The sequence below is a fragment of the Misgurnus anguillicaudatus genome, chromosome 16 (genome assembly GCF_027580225.2).
Source record: "Misgurnus anguillicaudatus chromosome 16, ASM2758022v2, whole genome shotgun sequence".
In the NCBI taxonomy this organism is placed as follows: Eukaryota; Metazoa; Chordata; class Actinopteri; order Cypriniformes; family Cobitidae; genus Misgurnus; species Misgurnus anguillicaudatus.
In genome coordinates, this window is record NC_073352.2 from 31,718,053 (window position 1) to 31,740,868 (window position 22,816).

Consider the following 22,816-nt stretch of genomic DNA (forward strand, 5'->3'; position numbering starts at 1 on the left):
ATAACAATTGACTACGTTTTATGACCCATGTGTGACTTTCCATGCAATTCATTAGCTTAATTTGAGATAAAGCATCTTAATGTCTCTTTGTTTTTTATCATCCAGAACCCCGAGATGTTAACCCGAAAGATTAAACTGTGGGACATCAATGCCCACATAACCTGCCGTCTGTGTGAGGGGTACCTGATCGACGCCACAACGGTCACCGAGTGCTTACACACCTGTGAGTGTCATTATAAACCCACCAGCACAATTTTCACACCACTGCATATGTAGGCATTAATGTACAGTTCGTCCATCAATAAAGGGCCATCAGGATCTCGTTTCACCAGGAAGGGGTATAATGTGCGATAATGACAGGCTGACTGTACATTATCCAGCCTATTATGGGGTTACTTACTAAATAAATACATAAATGGGCATATAATATTACTTTAAGTTGAATTAATTTTATGTGAGAGGAAAGAAAGCACAAAGTGCCATGAAACCAGACTGCTTCCCAAAGACAAAACATACAGTTTAGCAGGTATTATATGCAATTATTTCACTGCATAATGCAGATTGATCGATCAAAATCAAGTGTTATAGTCAAGAACCACATGAGATTTTTTTTGTCCCAAATGCAAGAAACAATGGACATATTTTTGCAAAAAGTCAACACACTGCAAAAAATGACTTTCTACTTGGTATTTTTGTCTTGATTTCAGGAAAAATATTTATAAATTATTATATTAAGATACATTTTCTTGATGAACAAAATGACCTAGGAAAATAAGTCTAGTTTTTAGATGAAAAATAAATTAAATTGGTGCTTAAAACAAGCAAAAAAAAAAAAAAAAAAAATGGAGCAAGAACTTTTTTTTCTTGAATTAAGTGTTTATGAAAAAAGTAAAATTATTTCAAGAAAATGTTTCTTATTCCATTGGCAGATTTTTTTTTTGCTTGTTTTAGGAACTAATTTACTTAAAGTTTATATTTTTTGTCTAAAAACTAACTTATTTTCTTAGGTCATTTTGCTCATCAAGAAAAAGCATCTTGATTTAAGAATGTGTAGATATTTCTACTGAAAACAAGACAAAAATACTACGTAAGAAAGTATTTTTTTGCAGTGCATTTGAAGTGGATCAAAACCCTAAAAATTGTTAAATTAAGATGCTTTTTCTTGATTAGCAAAACGATCCAAGAAAATAAGTCTAGTTTTTGGACAAAAATATATAATTTAAGTGAATGTGTGCTTAAAACAAAAATAGCAAAAATATATCTGCCAATTGGGTGAGAAAAAAAAACTTGAAATAAGTTTACTCTTTTTACTTGACACCAAATTCAAGAATTTTTTTCTCATCCCATTGGCACTTGGCAGATATTTTTGCTTGTTTTAAGCACACATTCACTTAAATTGTATATTTTTTTTCTAAAAACTACTATTATTTTCTTAGGTCATTTTGCTTATCAAGAAAATGCATCTTTATTAAATTTTTTGTAGATATTTCTACTGAAAACAAGACATATATAAGACTTTCTCACATAGTATTTTTGTCTTGTTTTTAAATATATAAAAATGATTAAATAAAGATGCATTTTCTTTTTAAGCAAAATAACCTAAGAAAATAAGTATAATTTTAAGACAAAAAATTAATTTAAGTGAATTTGTGCTTAAAACAAGCAAAAAATTTGCCAATGGGGTACGATTATTTCAAGATTTTTTTCTCACCCCATTGGCAGTTTTTTTTTTTGCTTGTTTTAAACACAAATTCACTTAAATTGTATATATTTTTTATGTATAAAACCTACGTATATTCTTACACTGCAAAATAATGATTTTAAAGAAAAAAAAATCTTTAGTATTTTTGTCTTGTTTTCTGTAAAAATATAAAAAAAAAATTAAATTAAGATGCTTTTTAAGTCTCGTTTTTAGACCAAAAATATAAAATGAAAGTGATTTTGTGCATAAAACAAGGAAAAAATCTGCCAATGGGGTAAGCAAAAAAATCTTGAACATTTTTCTTAAACACTAAATTCAAGAATTTTTTTAAAAAAATCATCTTAATTTAAGAATTTTTACCGGAAACAAGACAAAAATACTAAGACATTTTTTCTTGAAAATATTTTTTTCCAGTGCATGCAAAATTCTTAGTATTTTTATCTTGTGTTCAGTAAAAATATCTAAAAATTCTTAAATTAAGATCCTTTTTCTTGATGAACAAAATGACACAAGAAAATAAGTCTAGTTTTTAGACCAAAAATATCAAATTTAAGTGATTTTGTGCATAAAACAAGCAAAAAAAAAATCTGCCAATGGGATAAGCTAATTTTTCTTGAATTTAGTGTTTAAGAAAAATGTTTAAGATTTTTTGCTTACCCCATTGGCAGATTTTTTTTTTTTGCTTGTTTTATGCACAAATCACTTAAATTTTATATTTTTGGTCTTAAAACTAGACTTATTTTTTCAAAGAATTTTTTTATATTTTTACTGAAAACTAGACAAAAATGCTAGGTAAAAAAGTCCTTTTTTTGCAGTGTAGGACTTTTTGACTCAAATTTTGACTCTTGTATAATACAACATCAAAGTTTTGAAGCGTGTCACGTGTTTTACTGCAGTGTGGCAGTGACTGAAATGAACACTAGATGGCAGACTTGTGTCACTTTTGACTTGCCTTGATCAAATACCTCAGAATTGTTATTAAACAAACATAATTTAACATAATTTATTATTTTTATTATCATTTTTTGTATACATTTTGTGTTCAGCCTCTAATTTGAGTGTCACACAAATCATCATACTTGTTGTGATGCCATACATATTAAATGGACCCCTAACTAAAGCTTTTCCGCATTTGTGTGTTCGTCTGTGTAGTTTGCAGGAGCTGTTTGGTGAAATACCTGGAGGAAAACAACACATGTCCCACGTGTCGGATTGTCATTCATCAGAGCCATCCACTGCAGTACATCGGGTTAGACGCACACGCATGCACATCTCAGTCAATAAAAAATCCCAATTCGGCCCAGCAGGGGTCCACCAGCGCACACTGATGAATGATAATATCCTGACTGCTTGCTGCTGTGTGTGCATGTGTGTCTGTGTGTGTGATAGCATGTTGTGCATCCCTCTGGGTATTTGATGGCAGATTGACTTCCTCCATCTCTCTTTGTTTGAGGGTGAATTATTGATGTCCAGGGTGGAGCGATCCTCTCTGGTTGGATTGTCGGAGGTGCACACATCCTAATCAAACATCTAGTGTGACCTGAAAGCCATAATCCTCATTTTGTGGAGGACAATGTGTGTCTGTTATGCTAAACCACTGTCATTTGGTGCATAAAAGAGAGCTTTACTGCAGATTGAGATCAAGGAGGGGTTAATGTGTAACATGATTGATTCGGCCATATTGAGCATTGCATTGTCTTCTATCAATCGCTATACAAATGCTCAATCAGTACTTAAGCTCATGGATTTATTTGATAAAAAAAAATGTAGAAGAAAGAGCATCACAGCTTGAGTTAGCTGAATGATAGCTAGCCTCGTGCATTTTCGATAAATAGTGCTAGCTTACAATTAGATATATCTTATTTACTGGCTTCAAGAAATGATCTGTGCATGTTATGGAAGAATGCATGTACGTGCAGGGGATTCGCCCTTCTGTAAGCAGTGTGCATGTGACTGAGGAATAAATTCAACCAAAATTGCATTAAATCTTGTTGTTTTAAACAAAATTGTGCTGCGAGATTTAAGTTCCCCGTTATAGGCAACTCTGCAATAGCTTCAAATTCAACGTTTATTCCCATTAATTCCCATATTCCTGTTAATTCCCATGCAAAGTTCCAGCCTTGAAAATTCCCAGAATTTTGCAACCCTAGATGGCACCAAAGCATCTTGAGCAGTCCCTGCTCTTTTTTCAGCTGCGATTTTGCAGGTGCATGAGGTTAAAGGAGTAGAAAAAGAGGCTCTTCAAAAACCAAATTAAGCCGCGTCACATCTGCTGTAGTGTAGTGAAACCACACATAAAATGTATACTTCACAATTACAAAAGTGGAGAACATTTTGCTACGTATTACTTAGTACATAAGTAGGCGAGTAAACCTTGGAGCAACCCCGCTTTCCTGGATCTGATAGATTCACTGGCGCGCCGGGCCGGATGCCAACTCTTTCGTAATTGTCATTTAGCTGCATGGAAGCTTGAAGTTGCGCTCTGATGAGAAACAATTTCCAGACGCATTAAATATTCACCGTGGTCCCTGTGCTTCCTCACATTTTAAACGGTAGAGAAGCTACAGCCCTGAGAGGAGATAAGGGTACAAGAGGATCACGTGATATAGGTGTGGGGTCAGTTGTGTTACAGCGTGTGGCTGTCATACCACTGCATGATCAATCTGTCCTTAGTTAAACACCACAGTATTTATGAGGCCAGCGAATAAAAACCTAATTTATCTGTATTATAGTGGCAGATCATCGATCTGTCTCAGAAACATACACCCACCCCACACGCACAAAACAAATCTTTTGTGGATAAGCTACCTAAATGCCAGTCACCCCATCAGCACCAGGCCTTCTGCTCCCCCCTGCGGAAGCTCAGTGGCGGTTAATTGGACCTCTACTGTCCCCGGCGGGCTGCAGGGATTTGGGAACAGGTGGTGGTTCTGGCTGAGCACCAGGGACACAGGTGCCGCGCTGCCTTCCGGCCATGAGCTCTCTCATCATTGCGCCCTCAGAGAGTGGATCAGCTAATGGAGGGCTGGACACTGATCGTGGCCTTGATTCTCAAAGTGGCACGAGTGCGGATTTAAGATCAGTTTCATTATGGGCTATTAAAGAGTACTGACCTGTACTGAAGTCAGAGGTGTATTTAATTAAATTGTATGAAAACGTGTCCAGATCTTATTTAACTTAGTTTTTTGCAAAAGCCTAAATATCTCAACTGTCACTTTTGCAACATTAGTCTCTAAGAGTCTCTAATATAAACTTTCTAGTGCCACCAACAGTTCAAACAATTCCACTAATGCTCTGAACTACTGATCTGTAACGCCAGTTTCGCACCGCACGCGTGAGCAGCGCATGCTTGCATAGCAGGAACGGCGCTAAAGAAGCAGTGCTGCGATCATTTTGGCATCGGCTCTATTTTTACAGCGCTGCTCACGCTACGCGTTGTTCTCGCTATGCGCTGTTCTTGCTACGCGCTGTTCGCGTTACTTGCAGTTCGCGCTACGCGCTGTTCACTGTTCCCGCTACGCGCTGTTCATTGTTCTCGCTACGCGCTGTTCACTGTTTCCACTTCGTGCTGTTCACGCTGCACGCTGTCAACGCTACGCGCTGTTCACACTACGCGTTGTTCACGCTAATGCCACGCACTGTTCACGCTACGCCAATGCCCTGTTCACGCTGTGCCTACGCACTGTTCACGCTGCATGCTGTTCACGCTACACCTACGCGCTGTTCTCGCTACGCGCAGTTCTCGCTACCCACTGTTCACGCTTAGCGCTGTTTACTGTTCACGTTACGCGCTGTTTACTGTTCACGTTACGCGCTGTTCACTGTTCACGTTACGCGATGTTCACTGTCCCCGCTACGCGATGTTCACTGTCCCCGCTACGCGATGTTCACTGTCCCCGCTACGCGATGTTCACTGTCCCCGCTACGCGATGTTCACTGTCCCCGCTACGCGATGTTCACTGTCCCCGCTACGCGATGTTCACTGTCCCCGCTACGCGATGTTCACTGTCCCCGCTACGCGATGTTCACTGTCCCCGCTACGCGATGTTCACTGTCCCCGCTACGCGATGTTCACTGTCCCCGCTACGCGATGTTCACTGTCCCCGCTACGCGATGTTCACTGTCCCCGCTACGCGATGTCCACTGTCCCCGCTACGCGATGTCCACTGTCCCCGCTACGCGATGTCCACTGTCCCCGCTACGCGATGTCCACTGTCCCCGCTACGCGATGTCCACTGTCCCCGCTACGCGATGTCCACTGTCCCCGCTACGCGATGTCCACTGTCCCCGCTACGCGATGTTCACTGTCCCCGCTACGCGATGTTCACTGTCCCCGCTACGCGATGTTCACTGTCCCCGCTACGCGATGTTCATGCTAAACCCTACGTGCTGTTCAAGCTATGCCTTCGCACTGTTCATGCTACGCAATTAAACTGACAATGCATTGTTTATGGTTTAAATGCTTGTGGAATGGCGCAAAAAAGTGAGATTTTATGCTACGCCTACACACTCTTCACACTATGCCTGCGCGCTGTTCACGCTGCGCGCTGTTCACGCTGCGCGCTGTTCACGCTGCGCGCTGTTCACGCTGCGCGCTGTTCACGCTGCGCGCTGTTCACGCTGCGCGCTGTTCACGCTGCGCGCTGTTCACGCTACACGTTCACGCTGCCCACTGTTCTTGCTACACCTATGCGCTGTTCACGCTACGCCTACAGCCTACGCGCTGTTCACGTGTGTGCTATGCAACCGCCATAAGTCCTAGAAACAAATATATTTTATTCTCTGAATCTTTGGCTCATGACAATTTGAAGCCATCATATGATATCATATAGTCAAGAAAATGTATCCCTCATTTTTCATTTTCCAAGAAAAGTACTTTTTTGAGCTCCTACTATAGTGTTTGTTTGATTGGTATAAAATTTGGTGTGTAGCATCTAGAGACACCCCTGACAAAAAGTTATCAAAAGCTTTTTGATAGACCAATTCGTTCTCATATAACACAACAACAAATTGGACATGAGGTTCTATCTTTGCATAAACTTTGTATATTAGATTCACAAATGCATATTTTGCATATCTTTGAAAACCTTCAGCTCAAAATCATAAGGTTTTTCCTTTTTTTTAAATTGCTCTCCCAAACTCACCTTTTGCCCTTCATTGGGTTTGACCCCATAATTGCTGCTCACAGCTATATTTTATTTAGATTTGTCCTTGTAAGTAGAACTATCATAAAAGATGTGTTAATCTCAACACTGGTGTCTGTGTTGGCTGCTTGGGGCCTTCACTTGCGTGTTTTGTGGCATGGAAACGGGCTCTCAGATGAACATGTCAACACACGCTTAATAGGTTTTACCTCCGAGCTCTCATCAACAGCTTGAGAGGACCGCCAGTCACAAGAGAATAAAATATCACCGCTCATAGAGACGTGTGTGATCATTATCCATCACAGTTATGAGGAAACATTACTACCGAATGCAAATAGTGCAATTGTCCTGGTGTATTTTTAGGGTATCTCTTTTCCTTCAAATGTTTCTTGCTATAATCATGTGTATTGTGTCTTTCTCTCTTTCAGACATGACCGAACAATGCAGGATATCGTGTATAAATTGGTGCCAGGTTTGCAAGAAGGTTTGTATTTTTGATGTCGCTCCTGCCATATTCTTCATTAGTAAGATGTATGCAGATGGATGATAATGATGTTAGAATAGCATTTAATGCAGAATAGCATAAAACCCCATTTATTTTCTTAATATTATACCAATAATCTAACAATAAAAATCTAGTATACTACAACATTTGTCTTGCATAAAGTATTTTTTTTTTTAAATGTAACACTGATATTTGTTGGTGAATCTTAATTTCACTTAATCTGACCAAATATGTAATTCTATAAGCAGGTTATTTTGCTGTTGTATTTTTTTGACCTTCAGTCTCTAATTCACTCGAATTGTTTTTTCATGTGCAGCCGAGATGAAGAAACAGAGAGAGTTTTATCAGAAATTAGGCATGGAGGTGCCTGGAGACATTAAAGGAGAACTGTGCAACACAAAAACCCTTCCTGACGCACAGCGGAATGGTACGTCTACGATTTCTTTACCATGTGGGGAAATACATGTAGTATCACAGTGGATGGGGAGGTTTATTAATTCAGCAAAATATGAATTTTCTCCTAAATTACTCACAATCATTAGATCACGTATTGGTATGACTTCCGTACTTCAGTTGAAGACAATTGTGATCGACCGATATGGATTTTTGTTTCATCAGCCTTAGTCGATGACCGATACAGGCTGCCGATTTTCTTGAGCCGATATTTGGAGCCGATACTGCTTTTGCTCACTCGATTTGCATCACAAAAATGACACGATGATCATGCCAAATGTTACAAGTCTCAATTTAAAAAAGTAACATTTATTGAACTTAAAAAACTATATTTAACAAATAGTATAAACAGGTGAGGGTGCTATGGAACCATGAACTAAACAATGACGAGGAACTATCAGCAAAGGATACTGATTTCTAGCACTTTACTACTACAAATATATATAGAGATGAGAAATAAAAACCTGCTTTGTCCAGCTGTGATCAGCTGTTAGACTTTCGCTGTTTTCATGGAAAGGTTGGTTGTTTGTAGTCACATGACCTGCAATCGCTTGCAGCTTCCAACACTCTGTCTGTAAATAATGCTGGAAAAAAACAGCAGCCACATGTTGGCTGATGCCGATACACATAAAAATAGCAAGCATCGGCCAATATATCGTTCTATCACTAGAAGACAGACATTTAAATTTGTTTTAACTTTTATTTATTTATAAAACGTTTCCAGTGCTTGATTCTGATTGGTCCATAGCTGTGTTTTATTTACGTTAAAAAACAGCTATGACCCCTGCACCCAAGAAAATCCCTGCATCCGAAATCACGTACTGTGGCAGCACACATTGAAGCACCTACAGTTTATTGTTAAAAGTGCAATGTGAGAAACGCAATATAATATTAGGGTTGTAACAATACATTGATATGGATCGATACATCGATTTTATTTCTAAAGATTCGATGCAACTCATAAAAAATCGATTGGAGGTATCTTGATTTTGAGACTCTTCGTGTCCTCATTCTTTGACGTAACGTCCAATTACGTATTTCCGCCATTTTTGTTTATTTTCATCTGCTAGCGTCAGCAAGTGAATGCGATGCAGCAACAAAGCAGTCTAAAAAGAGACCACCGCAGCACTTGTTTGATTGTTAGATCTGATGTTGTGTGACAGATCAAATGCTTAAGTTTACAGCTTTATTTTTTTATATTAGTTTATTTTTCAATTTAGAACTACCTAAGTGGTTGTCACTATTGCACATTTTGGCACAAAATACTAAAAGACTTTGACTTTTGCCATCATAAGCTTGATTTTATGTGACATTTTGCCCCTCATTACTCATTTTTCTTTCTTTAAGAAAGTGAATTTTTTGTTAGTTTGTTGTTTGTAAATGTTCCAATTGGGAAAGAGATTGTGCCATTTTCAAAGAGTTTAATAAATGTTCATGTTTTTTTTAAATATCAACACAGTAATCTAATTGAACCGTAAATCCTTAAAAGTTTGTGCATATGGGGGGAAAAATTCAAGGCCCTGGAAAGTTTTTGAAAATATACATAGATAGATTCAGGTCATTGAAAGTGCTTAAATCTATTTTATGCAAGAAGTTTTCTGGGGGAAAAATCTATATTATTCCCTGTGTAGTGTAGGATAATGGCATAAAAATTCTAGACCTTTTAAACACGCTTGCTAAACTGTTCGCTTTAAGTGCTTATATCTTCTGTATACGAATGTTGATTCATACCAAAATGCTTTTTTGCATAGTTGTGTTTGACACATGAAAACGTCTCGGGTTACGTATGTAACTGTTGTTCCCTGAGAAGGGAACGAGACGCTGCGTCTCCCTTGCCATACTCCCTGCGTCCCTGTAACGCCGTCTTTGTGTCTCTTGTTTCACAATGTGTCAGGTCAAGCACATCACAAACCCATTAGACAGACGTAAACATGAGAGGAAAGCATGTTCCTAGACAGATTAGAGGAAAACCAGTAGAGGCAAGGAAAACGGGAAGCAGAACGCTGAGACAGGAAGTGACACAAGAAAAGCTTTAAATCGTGGTTGACCACTTGATGTTTAAGGCACACACACAGAATCTGTGCTCTGCTGCTTGTTGGTCTTTTGAATGGAGCTGTCAATCATCTGTTTCTGCATGAAGGCTGCGCGCGTTTGATAAGTGGCTCATAGATTTGTTTTTTAGACTGTAGAAATAAATTCAGAGCATAAATGTGAACAGTGCATGTTTGAGACAAACAGTTTAGCTTGAATGCTTTACTGAATTTGCAAGTTGTTGTATAAGATTGGTAATGATTGCATTTGTTTTTTTATGTAATAGAGATCTAAACGTACATGTTTTCTACTCCACAAGAAGTAACTTATGTGCTGTATTATGTCCCTTACAAAAGTGATTTTGAGCTATTTTTGTAAAAGTTGCAATGAATCCCTGGCTTATTTGTGGATGGTAAATCTGTTTGAAATTCATGTCCTGTGAATTTTGGTGTCTGTGCATGCTCTGTGGATTCTTATTCATAGAGCTGAAAGAAAATTGAAGGATTTGCTCACCGTCTCAACAGGTTGCAGTGACTCATTGATGCTCCAGAAGTTGTCACATGATATAAACCAAAAAATGTGTTATAAATTCTGATATTATTTTGTTTGTGGAATATACTTAAATAACTGTTATGATCTCATATTTCTTGGCAGATTCTTTGTGTTTTGGCCCCTCTCCCCTTTTTGTCAGACATAAAGAGTCCAGGTTTATTAACTCTTTCCTCGCCAGCGTTTTTAATAAAAGTTGCCAGCCAGCGCCGTTTAATGCCGTCCAGAAAATGTTCTTCTTTAAAAGGACAGTTCACCCAAAAATGAAAATATTGTCATTAATGACTCCCCCTCATGTCGTTCCAAACTCGTAAGACCTCCGTTCATCTTCCGATCACAGTTTAAGATGTTTTAAATTTAGTCCGAGAGCTTTGACCCTTCATTGAAAATCTACGTACGATATACTGTCCATCTCCAGAAAGGTAATAAAAACATCATCAAAGTAGTCCATGTGACATCAGTGGGTCAGTAAGAATGTGTTGAAGCATCGAAAATACATTTTGGTCCAAAAATAACAAAAATTACCACTTTATTCAGCATTGTCTTCCCTTTCGTTTCTGTTGTGAACCACTTTGCAGGAGACCGAAGTCACGTGACTGCAGTGACGCACGACGTGGCTGACGTGTTATTTGGTGCGCCCCAGCTTTTTTTTTTGTGCGCACGAGTTTACAGTTTGAGAGAGACGCACGCTGTAAGTTTGAAAACTGACTTCGGAAACATGTCCAAGGATAATGTCTTTAACCTCCTAAGACCCGAGTTTTGGTTTGTCTTGCATTTTAGATTTCTTCCAGCTATGTAAGGTTAAGAAGAACCAATAAATAAATATAATAAACAAATATTTTTCTTTGAACATGAAGTTCCAGTTACACAGAATTAAATATTATGGTGCAAACAATAAAAATGTAATGTCTACGTATGTGCACACACCAGGTCTTAGGAGGTTAAATTTATAAACATGCAATACATCAAATGAAATAACAGACCCTCTGCTTTTAAACGACAACAAAAAAAGTTTTATCCCATCTTAAGTTATTCTCTTTTTATCACCTCTCAAAATGAGTAGGTTTTTTTAAAAATACCAAATTATGTGCAAAAAGCTGAGATAATTGCATTTTTGTAAATGACTTTTGTTAGCGATCAAATCATACACATTACTGTTTTTGGATCAGTGGATGTTTCAGTGTTTTATAAGTTGAGTGCCACCTAGTGGATAATAGCGAAAATATAGATTGCCGTAAAAACTCGTCATTGGCAGGGAAAGAGTTAAGAATCCCAGAAATCCACAGACTTGACATTTCATGTGCTGATTTTGGGGACAGTTTAGTGAACTCGCATTGCAATTCATAGGGGTGGTTCACATTTCCGCTTCTGCTATGACCGCGCATACCGCGCACCTACCTTTGAAATAACGAACTTGAGCGTGCAAAAAAACGCGATATGTGAACCGCTCCATACACATTTTACGAGGTGGCTAATTTGTATGACCACATTCATACATTTTCGCTCTTGTGCCATTGGGGTTAGGGGTGCAGCTTCATTATTGATGTTTTTTTCTAATAATCATACATTTTTGTACTATTCACTTTGTAAGTATATTTAAAATATTCATGAATTCCTGTGAGATCAGGCTGTGAATTCTCTTATTGATAGCAGAGCTAATAACAAGTATAGAAATGATGCCAGGACCCATAGATATGTATATAAAGGCTAGATGGCTCGTCCGCGCTGCTGGCCAATTGAGTGCAACGTCCGCATTTTGGCGGCCATCTTACGACAGGGCGCTCGCTCACTCGTAGCATTGAGTTTTAATGATGCAGGTACTTTTAAATGACCATAACTTGCTTAATTTTTTACCGATTTTCAAACGGTTTGGTTTGTTATAAACGTCAAAGATGTACCTATGACACTGCATACCTATACTAAAAATAAAAAATAAATTCATGAAACATGTTAAAGCATCCAGAATTATAGCCACGTTAATAACGTTTGTAAAAACCCAAACCGTTTGAAAATCGGTAGAAAATTGAGCAAGTTATGGTCATTTAAAACTACCTGCACCATTAAACTCAATGCTACGAGTGAGCGAGCGCCCTGTCGTAAGATGGCCGCCAGGTGATGCCGTTAGGGACTCCGCCTTGAGCCATCTAGCCTTTATATACATATCTATCCCAGGACCCCTGAGGGTTCTTCTTGAAATCACTTTGACTGTTGCCAGACTAAAAAGAAAGGTACTCATCTGGAAAGTATGGTAAAATTGTTACCTAAGCTTGTCCCTGTTGCCACCTGACAAGAGACCCTGTCTATCACCACCCAAACGAAAGCTGGAAATTCCACTTTTTTGCACCTTCACAGTCTGCTTGCCTCGGATTAGCTCAGACTCTGTCAACTTATTTCCAGACAGGGAACATTTTTACCATCGTAAGACATGTTCTGAGAGGGTCCGGCGAACGGCCAAAGACCATAACAACTGAGAAACGTCAGAACTTTCTATTACTGTTGGAAGCCCTTTTGTGATGCAATAACAATGTCATACTTACACAAAAGTACAAGGGTGTAACTAAATGCCACTGTTGGGCTGGAGTTTTTGTGAAAGAAAGTTTTATAAAGATTTAAAAGAGCGTTCTGGGTGAACTACTTTTTAAAGGTGCAGTGTGTAACTTTTAGAAGAATCTCTTGTCAGAAATGCAATATCATATACATAACTATATTACTAGTGGTGTATAAAGACCCTACATAATGAACTGTTTTGTATTTATTACCATAGAATTAGGTGTGGGGGTCCCCTTAGATGGAAGTCGCCGTTTTGTGCCACCATGTTTCTACAGTAGTTATATATATACATACATATACATATACATTAAAACGGATAAGGAGATAAAGCGGGTTGGTCATTGGTCATTGGTCAGGCATCAGCTGGGCATCACGTTGAAGAACAGCCAGGTGTGAATAACTCAAGGCGAACATGTGAATACACGGTTTCTTTGCAATTTGCCTCGCTTTGTAATATTGTTGGCAGTTGTCCATCTGTGATTTTAGATTGATCACCAAAGACAATTTAATTTTGTTAAATTTAATGAAGAGTGTATTTGACAGTAATATTAGCTTGCAGTGAAAGCCCAACGCACATCTCCAAACTTTGCTAGCATGAGAAAGGTGTAAAAGAATTTCTTACCATAGTACGCCGCAGATATTGTCTGTAGAGGTTACGCTGAATTTAATCTAGAATATTCCTAAACATTCCCATCTTAAATCTACCTCTGCTTTCAGACTAATGCCAACGTACGGATCCCTGTTAATATTAGAGGAGTATTTTTAGCCGTATATAAATTTGTAATGAGATCCCTGGTTTGCTCATCTCAGGTGCAGAGTGTTCTTGTTAGAAGATGAGAATCAAATTAATCTGGTTTCATTGATGAGGTGCGAGCTTGTTTGTGTGGGGGAGCGGGTCGAGATAATTGCTTTTTTTGGAAACATCTGATGGATGTTTCTGTGTACATGAGGGAACTCTCGAACGCACAACATAATTCAATCTTTAAGAAGCAATAATTTATTAATGCATGCAATCTTAGTGTAATTTCAATGAAGCATTGATTAAAATAAAAGGTGTTGTTTTAAATCGTTGCAGTGTGCATCTAAACTAAACAGTTATTATTTTATTTTGCCAGGTGACCAGAAACCAGATGATCCGTCCAATAAGGATGCAGCAGAGGAGAAGGCGGAAGAGGACAATGATTACCATCGGAGTGATGAGCAGGTAAACTAACTAAACTTCCCTTAAAATAAATGTACATGGTATGCTTTGAGGAATGTCTGTATTAGAAATGTAATTATAGTTTCATATTTGACGACAGGCCATTGAATTATTTGAAAATAATTCACACCCAAGGTGGTAATGTGACACAAAGGGCAACGTGCATTAGGGCTAAGACATTGCTCGGGTGATTATTTTAAGACATTTGACAGGTCAGGTGTGCGTTTACAGAAAAATAATGCATACCCATGAAACATTTCTCAACTAATCAAAATAAAGCATTTAACAGCCCCGCGGTATAAATAGTAGATATTGTATTCCTTTTGTCCTCTTAATAATTCAACAGAAAGTTGTAGGGCCGTTGTTATGTCTTGCAGTATTTCAGTGCTTGTGTGTGTTTGGAATACAGATTTACTTCATTAAAGAGAATCTGATTCCAATGAAGTTTTGGGCTGTGTTGACGTCTTTCAGAGTCAGAAAAGCAGATGAATACAAAATGAATACCTGCGGCTGCCTATGATATATGCGATATATTGACTAAGCAAAACGACCGGTGTGTGCGAGAATCTAAACAATATTTATAACAGCATGCATGAAACACAGTTGTCTTGTTGCGTTGATGATGTATTATTTACACATACAGTAAGAGATAAAGAAATAATGTTAAGCAGCTTGTTTGGTGATATTAGGCTCAATTCAATTCAATTTTATTTATATAGCGCTTTTCTCAATAGTAAATTGTTTCAAAGCAGCTTTACATTAATAGAAACAGTGAAAAGCACAGAAAAAACGACAGATAGCACAACATAATACACGATAGCATAAGCAGTTAAATTTGCTGCGGCTATGACTCAACATTATAAGCGAGCGTATTACTAATGTAACGTCTAGAAGAGGAAGTTAAGTTAAGCCCAAGAAGGCTGCCTTCCCGTGTTAAGAAAAACCCTAGGAGAAAAAAAACCCGGGCTTTTAGCCGAGGAAATAAAAAAAGTCCTAGGAGGGAAAAACCCTACAATGTAAAGGACACTTTGGTTATTTTGTTGTCAGGCAACATTGCTGCTGTTGGTAGTAATCGAAAATGTCTTTGTGCGCTCACATTGTATGTTGACCCATGGGAACCCTCCGATCTCTCTGATGAAGCCAATACAGAAGTGACTTCAACTGCAATTCATCAAGTAGATTAAATACTTTCACTTTTTATTTTGTACTTGCATGCAAACCAAATTCTGGTTGGATGAAGCACGTTTAAAAGTGTTGTACAAGTCAATATCATAGACTGTAAAAAATATGGAAGATAGAGGCAGGCTCCAAAAGGAAGTCCTCCCATAGACCTCCATGTTAAAATGTCCAACTTTACGGCAGAAAATAATATCTTTACAGCCTGGTACAAAACGTGTTTTTGTTCTATATAGCTAATTTTACCCTTCATGACAATTGTGATGTGGTTAAATTTTTTTGTAATTCATCCATTTAAATTATATTAACCCTTAAAGTTCTGCATAATTAAGGGCGTGGCCACTTGAGTGACGGGTGAACTGCCACTGCTGTCACTGCCATTGAGCTAGGTGGGTGTGGTTTCGGCGACCAGCCACCTCAGCTCCACCCAAGTCCCACCTCTTTACCCATTTTTGGTTATCCGTAAGTGATGCGCGGTGACATGCGGCCAAGATGGCGCCGACAGGCTTCGCCAACTATTGGCTGTAAAAAAGCTCTTTACAAACCTATGGGTGACATCACATACACTACGTTCATATTTTTACAGTCTATGATTATTGACTTGTACAACATTTTCAAATGTGCTTCATCCAACTAGAATTTGGTTTGTATGCAAGTACAAAATAAAAAGTAAAAGCATTTAATTTACTGAGTGATTCGAAATTGGCATTGCCACCCATATTAAATGTTCAAACCACTTGTCATAATATTCTTAGTTCCTGAATAGCTCAGTGGTAAAGGTTTGCGTTAACAGCACAAACCGTCAAGGATTTGAACCCAGGGAATAAACATCCGATAAAAAATTATACTTATACTAATGCACTGTAAGACACGTCTGCCAAATGCATAAATGTAAATGCAAGAATATTGTGATATACCCTAATTAAAAAAAAATACAAATTTGATAGTTTTAAAAGTGCTTGAAAAGTGTGTCTTTAATGAATTAGTGAAGATTTCACCATATGTGTGTAGTGTGGTCATATACCAATTGGCCTGCAAGGGAGCGAGGAGCAATTCTTTGTGTGGTCATCTGTGGTAAAGTTGAGACCTCATATATAATGTAAAAAGTGAATAAAATTTTTTAGCAGTTTTTGCTTGGATGACCGTGGAACAGTTTGGCAAATTTATCTGTTGTTGGAACCAATCCAGATGTACCTTGGTTGGTGAAATGAAGCCAAAGCAAGCCAGCCAATACTGCATGTGCAGAAACCAGGGGGAATCGGAAGTGAATTAATGAGGTTACACGCTGGCTCCAGTTAAAACACTGTGGCTTTGACAGTCTAAACCTACTATTATGGTATAATCTTAAGCACCTCAGTTACGTTTGATTTGTATTTACTGAGTTCCAATTCCAAAACATTTTTCAAAGCATCTCTGTTTCTCAGCATCATTTAGGCGCTGTAATATTCAAGCCATATTGATGTATGACATTGTAAATTTAATGGAACATGAAAGTTAACCATTCATAAAAGACTGTTGCGTTTTAAAGGTAAAGTAGCGCCTATTTCAGTGTTACTCATTGCGTGCAAACTTTAATTTGTGGCTCGCATGGCAGTAAATAATACGGTGATACGATCATGCAGGCATGCGCTTTTTCTGTCTTTTCTGCTCCGGACGTTTACTTTGATAGAAAACCATACCCGTTATATCAAGACGCACGTCAATAAGCGTGTTCAATCGTATGCAGCGCATGAAGTGATTGTCATTTGACATCAAAGTACCCGCTTGTTATGCTGCGTTCACACCAGCCGCAGTAGAGGCGTATCAATGTTAAGTCAATGTAAAGACGCGTTGACGCACGTCTGGAGGTCTCGCAGCGCGAATGAGGCATTTAGCGCGGTACGCGTGACTCCGCCTCATTTGCGCTAACTCTAGTTAAGAAACGCGCAAGTTGAAAAATCTGAACTTTGGCAGAAAGTGTGCCACGTTAACCAATCAGGAGCTTGCTCTAGTAGTGACGTGATTACAGGAAGTGAGTAGAGTCGCAGAAGCCCCTCCCATGACGCGAATTTCCACTTGAATGTCTCTGACTAAAATTTCTGGCGCGGCTTTTGCGCGCAACAGAATCGAGTACACTCAAAATGATCAAAGACGCCTCAAATGCGTCTGGTGTGAACCCACAGTTATGCTTTCACAGTTATTGCTTTGGCGGCACAGTAATGTCACTCGCCAATCCTTCTGTGCAGCGCTACATAAAATTAAGGGAAAGGTGGCCCCCTAGTGGTTCGGGGGGCACTGCATACGTACATTAATGCTTACCATTTAAATCCTGTTTTTGTCATTAAGGGAAATCATCTTGTCTCAGCTAAAATTTGACTGGTAAATAATAAAGAATGATTCACTCGTATTTATTGCATTGCAACCATAGACTGTAAAAAAAGATGGACGACGCCCGTTCGCTCTCTTCCATTGGTGAACAGTAAAGCCGCCAGTGTCCCGATATGGCGCTGACATCTGTGGTCTTGAGTCTGCGCTGTAACGATTTCGGGACCAGTCCTGCGCAGTAGTGAGCAGGAAGTAAAGCTGCGAAATCAAGGCTCCGCCCTCGCTCTCACAGAATGCGCATATCACAGCTGTCAATCATAACGTGACACCACCGTTTTATAGCATTAAATAACTATCTAAAACAAACTTATTTTGAAAACAACCACTTAAATTTACATCAGCGTGATAAAAACTACACTGTAAAAAATTTGCTGTAATTTTGCAGCTGGTTGCCAGTAACTTACTGTAGAAGATAAAGACTGAAAATGTTTCATGTTTAATTAACTTTGAACAAACTATTGCCAGTAAGAACATAAATATACAATCTACAGTAAGTTACTGGCAGCTAGTTGCCAGTAATACCCATTAATACTGTAATTTTTACAGAAATTATTTACAGTGTACAGTAATCGACAGCTTCGGGAAAAAGATAATTGAAGTGTAATTAAATTGTTTAGTTGGTCTTAAGTCCCATTGAACAACATGGTGGAGGCGGGGTTTATGACCTATACTAGGACCAGTCACTGGGGGGCGATCGAGAAATTTTGGCTTCACTTTTCAGGGCTTGTGCGGCACGCTTGATTGCAACAGATTGATAAGCAGACATGCTCTTTATGACTTTTGATACTTTGCGGTAAAGACATTGACTCTGACCTATAAGTGTGGCTCTCATGAAAAAAATAATGAAGACCACTGGCCTATTTTATTAAATAAGGCGACTGACACCAATTAAAAGGCTGGAATTTGAAAAGCCACTGTGCTATTGGTTGCTAATAGGGTGTTTGTAATCGATTGCAGTATATAAGTGAACAATACGGCCAATCAGACGAGCTTAACTCTCTGCGCTCCCATTTTCAAGATTTATTGCTCTAAAAACAACCATAAACTTAAATTATGATTACTTTTAGAGCAAAAACCTCATACTTAAGGGAAAAGAATCCTATTTTGTGGAATACAGGTCCTGGAAAATAAATAATAGACTCATTTGGTCACATCACTTTCATTTGGTCACATGTCCCAAACCAAGGCAATTATAAAGCAGATCTGTGATAGATACCAGCTTGCGGTAATCCCCAACTCTTTGGTTGTAAAATTAGGTTTTAAATCACAATAATCAACAGCTTGTGGCATCTCAGTAAGGACAGCTATTCTGTGGCGGCAGATGCAAATAAAGACCCACTTATAGTTGCTCTGGGATATGAAGGTCTAATTGGTTGTGAATTCTCCATTAGTCATTTCTGTGACTGTTTGCGTTGTGTCGGCCGTGCCGTAATGACTCTGTAATCACAGACAGACACAGCTAATAGAGAAAATCCTGAAGAAGGTCTCCACGTCTTTATTACTTCTCCTGTGTTAAGCAGCACAATGTGTGTGAAACATTTCTCTGTAACTTCGTAAACCCACATAGACTGCCCAATGTTTTTGTAAGTAAAGTGGCAGAACCCGGCCCTCGCTGACTTTATACTCTCCTGGCACCTTTTGCCCTTGAAATGGACCGGCGTTTAGCCAGTGGGCGCAGCTGTTGTCTTTATCTTTCCCTATTACTGTGTTCTCGGAGAGGGCTCGTCCAAATCAACTGCGGTGCCACTGTGAACTCTTCAGTCATTTATCGAGAGAGAGAGAGAGAGAGAGAGAGAGAGAGAGAGAGAGAGAGAGAGAGAGAGAGAGAGAGCAAGAGGTATGAAAACCGTAATGTGTCCTGACTCTCTAAAGCCCGCTGCACCTGCCGGGCAGCCCGAGGCGACCGCGCTTGACTTGACGCTCGTCACCGTGTCGAATGATGGTGGACTGCTTGCTGGCATCTGCTTGTGTGTTGTGAAAATTGTGTTGACTGGAGTGTGTGTGTGTAAATGCAGGTGTAGGTAGTAGAATAACCTTGACTCACTGACATGACTTGCTGTCGCCCTGTATGGATATCTGTGGCCCTCAAACATGACAAAGCATTATGTAAATCAATCTAATGAAGCCGTGTAATCTTATTGGTCCCAAATGGACTTTTGGTAGATTGACCCAACCAAGTTGCGTCATTGCAGTGGATTAAGCTTGCTGAAGAGTTCATGGAGATTGAAGGACTTTGGTAGAGTTTCGATCGACCTTAGACTGTAAAAAATATGGGGGTAGTGTCCGTGACTTCACCAATAGATTAGTTAAGAGCTTTTTGAAGCCAATAGTAGGCGGAGCCTGCCGTCGCCATCTTCGATGTGTGTCACTGCTAATCACTTGCGGATAACCAGAAATGGGTAAAGAGGCAGGACGTGGGTGAAGCTGAGGTGGCTTGTTGCTGAAACCATACCCATTTAGCACGACTCTAGTGACTGCAGTGGCAGTTCACCTGTCACTTAAGTGGCCGCGCCCTTAATTATACAGAAATTTAAGCTAAATATCATTTAAACGGATGAGTTACAAAACAATTTACCCCCCTCAACTGGTCAAAATTAGCTATGAAGGCTAAAAACACCTTTTGTACCAGTCTGTAAACATATTATTTTCTACTGTAAAGTTGGGCATTTTAACATGGGGGTCTATGAGAATTGACTTATTTTTGGACCCCTAGTGGCCAGTCGATGAATTGCAGTTTAAGTCACTTCCGTATCGGCTTCATCAGAGATCAGAAGGTTGCCCCTCGGTTGTGAGCATAGATTGTAAAAATATATGGACGTACGTAGTATCCGTGACGTCACCCATAGTTTTCTGAAGATCGTTTTCAAAGCCAATAGTTGGCGGTGCCTGCCGTCGACATCTTGGCCACGCGTCATCGTGCACCGAAAGTTACTTTTAAAAGTAATGCATTACAATATTAAGTTACTTCCAAAAAAAGTTACTAATTGCGTTACTTCGTTACTTTTCATGGAAAGTAATGCTTACTTTACTTTTTAGTTACTTTTGCATTACTTTTTTTGGCTGAGGCTTGATCTCTTTCAGGCCTTGCAGGTGTTTATGACTGAAAAGTTCTGCATTCAGAAATTGCATATTTCTTTACAAAAATGTCAAGCTCTGGCCTGCCATCTCAGTTTCTGACTCAAACTGTTCCCACACAGGCGTGTACGCATAGAGTGCATAATGTAACTACGTTTAGTTTAATTCAGTACATAATTTTTTTATGAAATTAATTAAACTAAAAAAGTAACTTGCATTACTTTTTTTGAAAAAGTAACTCAAATATTAATGTGAACATTTAAAAAGTATTGTGTAACTTTACTCGTTACTACAGAAAAGTAATATTACAACGTAATGCATGTTACTTGTAATGCGTTACCGCCAACACTGCTAGCAGGTGACTGAAAGTTGGAGGGGCTGGAGTTAAAAGATGCTCCGCCCAAGACGTCTAGCTGATGTCATCAGAGAATGAGTGCCATAAGAGGGCGGAATTACATTTCCAGATTTTGATTGACGTTTATAAGGGAACATGAATTTTTCAAAATATAATGACTTGCATAGATAAATTGTTTATAATAAACACTGCTAAATTACGTAAAAAAATAAGATGTGTTAGTTTTGATTCGACTTGCTCTTGATGTTCACACTTATTTTTTACATCAGCAATTTTTGTGTTTAAAGGGGACATTAAAACTTAAGACACACAAGACTTTAAGATGTCAAATAAATTATACATGTCCCCAGAGTACATGTGAAGTTTTAGCTCAAAATTCCACACAGATAATTTATTATAACATGTTAAAATTGCCACACATTGTAGGTGTGATCAAAAATGTGCTGTTTTTGGTTGTGTCCTTTAAAATGCAAATGAGCTGATCTCTCTACTAAATGGCAGTGCTGTGGTTGGATAGTGCAGATTAAGGGGTGGCATTATCCCCTTCTGACATCACAAGGGGTGCCAAATTTCAATGACCTATTTTTCACATGCATGCAGAGAATGGCTTACCAAAACTAAGTTATTGGGTTTTTCTTTTACATATTTTCTAGGATGACAGAAGCACTGGAGACACAATTATAGCACTTAAACATGAAAAAGTCCCCTTTAAAAGACTTTATAGCCATCCAAGCACAGCCCAGACGTCTAGGCTAAAAGAAGGCACAATTTGGGCTGTCAGTGAAAATTTAACCATAGCCCCAAAATAAATGATAAATAAATTAAACCAAATACTTTGTAATCACTGTCGACTTTGCTTACATGACATCTTGTATCGATGATAATTGTATCCATTAAATAAGACTTTTACTTTTGTGTGTTCAGGTGAGTATCTGTCTGGAGTGTAACAGCAGTAAACTCCGAGGACTCAAGCGGAAATGGATACGATGTTCAGCCCAGGCCACGGTTCTCCATCTCAAGAAGTTCATCGCAAAGAAGCTCAACCTGACGTCCTTTAATGAGGTGTGTAAAACCCACCGCCAAATCAAAAGCTCTTTAGACCCTCACGACAGAGATTAAAAGCAAGGGAAGGGAACCATTTTTGTAATGCCACTGGGCAGTTATGTCAGTCATACAAGACTAGAAACAACATATTTCTGACCACCAACTTATTTGAGACACTGTTGACCATTTCTTCTCATTATTTCCCTTCATAACAATGTCTTGTGTGACTCAGTGCAGAGGATATCAAAGCTCCTCCGTGCTGTCACTGTACCCCACGATGCTTTCAGCAAGCCTCACATTGTCAGAGATAAATAATAGCCTGTAATATCATTAGCATTTTGTCATGTATCTCGCTGCCTCGTGGTGCAATTTAAGACAAAACCAGACTAATTATTGGTGTTCCGTCGCAAATTTTGTTCCCTTTTGTTGTTAAAAACGCGTGGGCTTTCCGTCGCACGCATCCATCAAAAACTTCCCCCACAATATAGCTGTCAGGCGCCTGTTGTTCTGCGCACATACGGAGAGTTATTGCTGCCACGGCTCCGCAGTGCCGCTTGAAGCAGGAGACCTAAAGACATTGTTAAATTGGCGGTGTTTTTGTAGTTGTTGTACTTACGAGTGTAAAAGAAAAGCTAAATCTTTGAAGAAGTCGATTTTAATAGGCTTC

General features: G+C 38.8%; 1 protein-coding gene across 1 annotated transcript in view; it reads left to right on the forward strand.

The window, feature by feature from the left end:
* LOC129422459 (polycomb group RING finger protein 3) overlaps positions 1–22,816 on the forward strand; it is a 55,678-nt gene that overhangs the window by 25,346 nt on the left and 7,516 nt on the right. The window contains exons 3-8 of the mRNA XM_055178394.2: positions 106–223; positions 2,855–2,951; positions 7,275–7,330; positions 7,668–7,778; positions 14,050–14,138; positions 22,030–22,167. Of these exons, the coding sequence (XP_055034369.1) occupies positions 106–223; positions 2,855–2,951; positions 7,275–7,330; positions 7,668–7,778; positions 14,050–14,138; positions 22,030–22,167 (609 nt within the window). The remainder of the gene's footprint in view (positions 1–105; positions 224–2,854; positions 2,952–7,274; positions 7,331–7,667; positions 7,779–14,049; positions 14,139–22,029; positions 22,168–22,816) is intronic.